Consider the following 6,844-nt stretch of genomic DNA (forward strand, 5'->3'; position numbering starts at 1 on the left):
GACAGCATCAAAGGAACCACACAACCATGAACGATTATATATGACTTTGGTTATGAATACTGGTCTCTCTTGGTGATACGCTCCAAAAGTGGTTGGTAGATCGTGTTGGGAGTGGCTTAGTTGTTTGAAATTGGTTAGCTGTCCTCCATAAACAGTCAGGTGCTAAACAGAAACACCATAGAGCAGAGATGTAATAAAGAGTAACGATATTGCTTGGTTGGAACAAGGTTTCGGTGGACAGCGGCTGCATCTGTCCCAGTTATAGTGATAGCTCATTTGCGCAAAAGATAACACAGAAAGGTGAATGATTGTTAGCGATGTTTCACTGCGCTTGTCTACTGAACGACCCCTGAAAGATCCGACTTCTTCCCAAACCACTGACAGACGACTTGCCTAGTTCAAAATTGAGGGTCTTTGGAACTGAGAGGCAAATTAAGACAAATTCTTGAACAGTGCCACTCCTTCAAACGTCCCACGTTGGGCGTTTTTCCTGATCTGAAAGTTGCTTTCGATTCAATTGATCGTCAGTGTCTGGCGATCAAAGGCATCCCTTGCAAGTTTATAACCCTTATGAGGGCTCAGTATGCGAACTTTTGGACGCGTACGAGCAAACGGCGAGCTTTCTCCTGAGTTCATGTCCAGTAGTGTCAGACAAAGCTACCCTCTCCAACCTTTTCAATTCAACTTCGTTATTGATAGACTGCTTGAAACTTCTCTAATAACAATAATAACCGTTCATCCGTAACACTTTCGGTGCCTAGTTGCCATGCCACTCGAAAGAAGCACGAGGGCTGTGATGATAACAGGTTGCCCAAGCATAGACGGGAGAAGTCGAGATGCAGAGGTTGGGTTCGAACCACGGACCTTCTGATCAGTAAATTCCGCTCTAACCACTGAGCCATCTCGCCACCTTCAGAAACCTCTCCGGTCGTCCTCTCATAGACAATGAGTATGCGAACCATTTGCTCTCTTTAGTTTAGATCCTCAAAAATACAAACCATTTTAAATAACCTAAATAACTGCCGTGCTGTTTTGCATGCGCTTCACACCTGCAAAGTGTAAAGTGCTGCTACAAGATTGAATGGGGCCAAACCCAAACCTCATGCTTGCAGACGAGCCAATCGATGTGGTAGGTAAATTTGTTTGCATGGATAGTTTTATAAAATCCGGTGGATCGGATTGAGAATGCCAAGCCAGCTTATGCCACCCCCAACACCTACGTGAGTTTGTTTGTCAGGAGACGAGCCAATCGACGTGGTAGGTAAATTTATTTGCATGGGTAGTTTTATAAAATCCGGTGGATCGAATCGAGAATGCCAGGCCAGCTTATGCCACCCCCAACACCTGCGTGAGTTTGTTTGTCAGGGGCAGACGGTGTGATCCATACTGCTTTCTGGATTAGAGACGTGGCTCCTACGCGCAAAGGTTGTCTCCCGCACTCTCCCACCTCCCGGTGATCGAAACTGTAGCAGCTAGAGCCGATATGTCTATGGTACATGGTTTATGGCTTGTAAATTGACTTTTGATGGTACATGGTTTATAGCTGGTAAATTGATTTTTGATCATCATCATCATCATAACATTAGTGTACGACACTGATGCCTCACTGCCTTACAACGAGAATTTATTTGACAGCCTTATTGCGATGAAGAGAATGGAAGTGGATATGGGGTAACTTTAGTGCCACAATTATTCCCAGATGCCTACACCTGAAGGCACTCATTCAAGCAATTTGAACAGGAACTGGTAATTGCAACACCACTGATATCGATTTGCAGCCATTTCTTGCTTCTAGGCACTAAGGAAATCATGCGGACCCCACACTAGAGGGTAAGTCTCACCGACAGTACCCGGGCTTTTCGCGATGTCATTCATACCACTCTACCAGGTCAAAGGTTGACCACATGCTTTCGCCATTCTGAATCAAGCACAAAAAGCAGCACCCTCTGGCAAACGATGGTTGGGCATGCAAAGTATAGGGCCTAACCTCCGCAGCTTCTGGTGCTGTATACGTTCTACTGAAGTCCTTGTTGCATAACTGAGCACTCGCCTTCTAAGTAGCTCGTTACGGATTCGCCAGCACCAGCCGACACGAGCTGTGGTTCTGAGACAGCGGTTGTGGATGACTTAAATTCGTCTTTGTTCCGCTGCTTGAACAGGCCGCGCCTCACAGTTATACGGAACGATAGCCCATACTTTAGCCTGATACACACTTTTGAAATTTGGGGTATTTCACTTTGCCGCCATAGATGTCTCAAATTAGTAAACTCGATCCCAGCCTTGGAAGTTCGTGAATCTACGTCATCTGTCACACTACAGTCGGAACTAATACAACTTCTAAGACACAAAACGCTTCACAACTTCTAGTGTCTGTACCTGGGTTGTAAGTGGCGTGTTCAGTGACTGCATGTTCAGGAGAATTACGTTATACTTTATGGGTTCAAGGCGCATACCAAGGGCGGTTAATCGACAAACACCTGCGCTCTTTTCTCCTCTTCTAACAGGAGAGGGATGTTGGCTGCATATTCAGGATCAACAAGGCTAACGTCAGGTTCTATTTGAACTCCAGGTTTTCATACCTTCCAGCGTTTATACTTGGGAGCACAATGAAGCTATGCTCCTGAAGTGCACTTTCTACCAGGCTAGTCAAATTACTCCCAACTTCTAATGTTCGAAAGGTGACCCATGCGTTTTGAGATGCAGGTTCTACTGCTTGGTAGCCCCATTATTAAGGGCGCCTTCGTGACCTTACGCGTTACTTGTTCAGATCGAGTAGGTTTTATGACCTTTTTACGTGCAACACCTTTGTGTTCACGCGAAGCACAACGTAGTAACCTGCTGTCAGTGATCATTGGATGACTGTGCGTTTGGATCTCTGGTTGTCTTAGCGCTGGCTTTCTCAGTCTCTTTTCTTATCTTACCGGTGGCTCCCTGTCAGTGATCATTGGATGACTGTGCGTTCGGATCTCTGGTTGTCTTAGCGCTGGCTCTCTCAGTTTCTTTTCTTATCTTACCGGTTGTTGTCAACGTTTGTTTGGTTCTCAGCCCACATCCCCTAAATGCTGTCCAGTTTCAGATGCTCCAAAGCCTAGTCTGCTCAAGGAACTGCCATTCATTACCCTCATGGCTTTTGTTCCATGAGGCTGTTTTTCTGTAGAATCTCCTGGCTGCTACTAAAGCCCGCACCCATATATACCGATCTGATAAACATGTTGATCACACAACATTTATTTGAACGCAGCTTCCTAGACTCAAACCTATGACGTAAACATTCCGTGGACATAGTAGTGAACTCGCTTGTGTACCGATTTATCGTCTCACGTGCATTGGTTGATTTCCCCCAAAGGGGATGGTTGACCCCTAATGCCAGGTTTTTTCAATACCCCTATATGGTTTCTCTCAGCTTATGTTCAAAACGCACGATGTTCGGAGTCGTTCAGTGTTCATTGTTGTACGCTTTTCATTCAACTAGTACCCATAGTAGAATGCTGTCCCTTTTGTAGGTTAAAACACGTTCATAGGTCAGAACGCGACAGGAAACTGCTCGTCCCTGTCGCATCGTCTTCCTGATTTAATGTGAGGATGTCCAAGCGATAAGGTGCTTCTTACAGCTTATCAGTGCTGGGTGCTCACCAGACCGCTTGTCTGTTCTTCATGGCTGCTTCCCATATAATTTAACTATTTGTTCGCCTGATCCCCTAATTCGCGATAATTGTTTCGATGGCTCCTAGCTACAAGACCTGCCATGACCTACTGATGAGATCGCTAAAGCCGCTTCAAGTTTACCACATATCAGTCGTATTTGCCCTTTTCTGAATGCGATAATTCGGACATGTTCACTCACTTGCTTGTCTCGTGTATTAAACGATCACAGTTTAAACTTCGGCTGTTGATGAAACCTGATAACGAAATTCGAATCTACGGCTTCTCGTTCGGTGTTGTAGACGTTGGATAACATGAGATCCATAAGAAACTACTTCTATGTGTCGTGCTACCGTAGTGGTCCCCTCATTGGAGTTCAATACGGAAAACGAGATTACTGGCCCCCTAGGAGCTTTCCCTTCGGGGGAGGGGGGTATGTTAAGTCGCGGCTGACAAGGAACTTTGTGGGGGAAATAGCCTGCCTTGAGCAAGGCTTGATTTATGCACAAACGTTTGACTGTTCGTTATGCTATATGGTGGATGTCCGTTTTTTCTATACGCGTCACGGAAATTCATTTTCATCATAATTTCTAGCTGGTTGCTGTGATCTAGACAAACGAGTGAATCGGTATACTTAGGAAAACTTTAATGCTCCAGGCGAACCTTTGTTCAATATTTAACAGACGTGTGGTACCTACAGTGAGAACAAAAGTAGAACGTTAGTAAGGTGACGGAGAGTTTAGCGTCAAATAACAAATTTTATCCAGCAGGAAAAAATGTCACTAGAACGCTTTGCTTCGGCGGGCAGAAGTTTTATGCGAAATATGTTACAGTGCAGGTAGAAAAATGAGAGATTGATGTGTGAAAGGGGTGGCATGTTGATAGTAAAATAAATAGAATTGGTTTGTAAATAAGATAATGGTGATAGAGATACCGTTATCAGGCTTTTCTGGAAGATAGATTCTATGGGTGTATTCTTTTTTGTTGTGAACTGCTGCTTGATAGTCTTGGTTCAAGAGAATCAGGGAGAGACTGATCAGGACTGTGATACCCGTCGGTTGGAGTGGTCGCCGAAGGCTCTTGAGCCCAACCATCGAAGCGCTTTCTGAGCCAAGTTGTGGGTTTCCTCGTGTTCACTCGGGGTAGAACGTTCGCAGGAGTGAGAGGTTTCTTGAATGTACCAAATGTGACCAAAAGCTGCAGTTTTTCCCGAGAGCATACAACAGACACGGAATAGTTCGTCAACCTTTAAGTTCTTTTCCGGTTGGTACACAAAGTCGAGGAGATTTTCATCATAATCCACCATATTCCGTCCACAAATAATGAAATTGTCATTGTAGACAAAAGTGTCTGGTCGTTATTCCGTTTATTCGCTGGAAACATACCGCCTCGTTCGTTACTGGAAGTGGGATGCCACGAAATTGATACAAAAACTCACCGGCCTCAAGAGCGGTATGTACAGGTCTTTTATGCGGAATTAAAGGTACACAAGTTTTGCATCCAGAGTGCCGAAAACATCGGGACCATTTGTGCCTCTCACTAACCTAAGGAACCCTAACCCGTGTTATTCTGAATGGCTAGAGATGTGATCAGGTTCGATGAAACTAATAGTCACAGCACTTTAAGGCTAGCCGTACTTATCCAGTAAAGCTTGTGCTTAATAGGTTCCCGGTTGACCTTAAGGTTGAACCGCCTGTCTGGATGTTTTTATTCTTGGAATTACAGAAGTCGTTATCCTTGTTTGTCAGCTCCTGCCCCTGTTTGCACTGTGATTACGTGTGTCCAATAACCGCCTTTAACTTCCACATGACCTGGGTGATAGTACGAACCCAGCTGCTCGCAAATGTATAAGTAGAACAGCTGTACACAGCGTGCCTCAAGTCATGTTTCACTTTCTTTGTGCCACTATCACTTCCATTATGGCGACGTTTGTCGTCAGTATTGTTTCAATTCGTTCCGGTAACGCGTTATTTCGGCTCCATCTTTTCTCTTCCACCAAGATACGTGGACTGCTGTCGTCCACTACAGTCAACGCGCCATACTTGGTTGGTGAAGTAATTGGTAGCTTAACAACGTCAAGTCCGGAACATGCGCCTGTCGGATTCCGTTTCTTTAAGGAATTGCGTTCAGTCATATCAGACCACGCTGGTCATGAATTAGAGGCTGGTCTGTTCAAATCTGTTCATGAAACCACACGTGCGATGCTCACAAACAACGCATTCCAACAAATGATTACCAAGTGCGCCACTGTTACGTCAGCTCCAGCTGTCTCTTCAGTATGCGACGAGGCCGGGGACTTGCCGAAACAAACAGACGATATTACTATCACCAACCGTGCTTTCGGTTTGACAACATTTTTAAATCTCCTCATCACTCGCCTGAATCTGCCAGAATCCCCAGAGGCGTGCGTTTGTACCCCACCGATACTACCGTGTGTTGACTTGTGTCAACTTGTGGAACTCGCGTGTCATGTTCAAGCTGGTCATCCTCGTACACCATCTGCGAATGAACCGGTGATAAGCGAGTTAGATATATTCAATCTCAGAAACTGGACCGGTCTGTTTCATCAGTTGTGTGATAGTTTCTATCAATCTATGATGTTTTTCAACTGTGCTCTGATGGAACTCAACTCCCGTATTAATGACGGTACCTGGAATCACAGTGGAAGCCTGGGAGATCAACATAGTAAGCCTGGCCAGGTAGAAAACGGCTTTGAACATGGCGCACAACTGTCTTGTTCGTTAACCGAACTCCTGCTGCGTATGCGCGGTCTTCTATTAGACGAACAGATACCGCTGAAAGTGACTCGCTCCACTATACTAGACATTCTTCTTTGTGCAAATCAACTCACTGCTTTATCTTTCACAAACTGGCCTGAGGCTAGTTCTGTTGAGTTGGGGTTTAGTGAGTCAGAGGGAGATGAGGTGTATGAGTCCTATCAGAGGTTTCTCGAGGAGACTAAGCAAGTCACATCGTCATAGCATGCTGAATAACTGATGCTAATTCAGGTTGCCTTCCTTATCTTCATGATTTAATTCTCGCATGGCTTCTACACAAGCCTTGTTGACCTGTTGTACATTTCGCGTTTTTGTTTTATTCCAGCCTTGCCACGTGTATCATAATGCTATTGTTTACCGTATTGTTTTACAGTATTCTATCGCATACGTAACGATTCTTGTTAAGGTCGTTGACCGTTGGTGCA

At 44.9% G+C, this 6,844-nt stretch overlaps 1 protein-coding gene across 1 annotated transcript in view; it reads left to right on the forward strand.

The window, feature by feature from the left end:
* T265_07218 (hypothetical protein) overlaps positions 1 to 6,844 on the forward strand; it is a gene marked incomplete at both ends in the record, with an annotated part of 9,481 nt that extends 2,637 nt beyond the window's left edge. Inside the window, one exon of the mRNA XM_009172674.1 lies at positions 5,643 to 6,844. Within this exon, the coding sequence (XP_009170938.1) occupies positions 5,643 to 6,623 (981 nt within the window). The remainder of the gene's footprint in view (positions 1 to 5,642) is intronic.

This window comes from Opisthorchis viverrini, assembly GCF_000715545.1.
Source record: "Opisthorchis viverrini unplaced genomic scaffold opera_v5_162, whole genome shotgun sequence".
Taxonomy (NCBI): Eukaryota; Metazoa; Platyhelminthes; class Trematoda; order Opisthorchiida; family Opisthorchiidae; genus Opisthorchis; species Opisthorchis viverrini.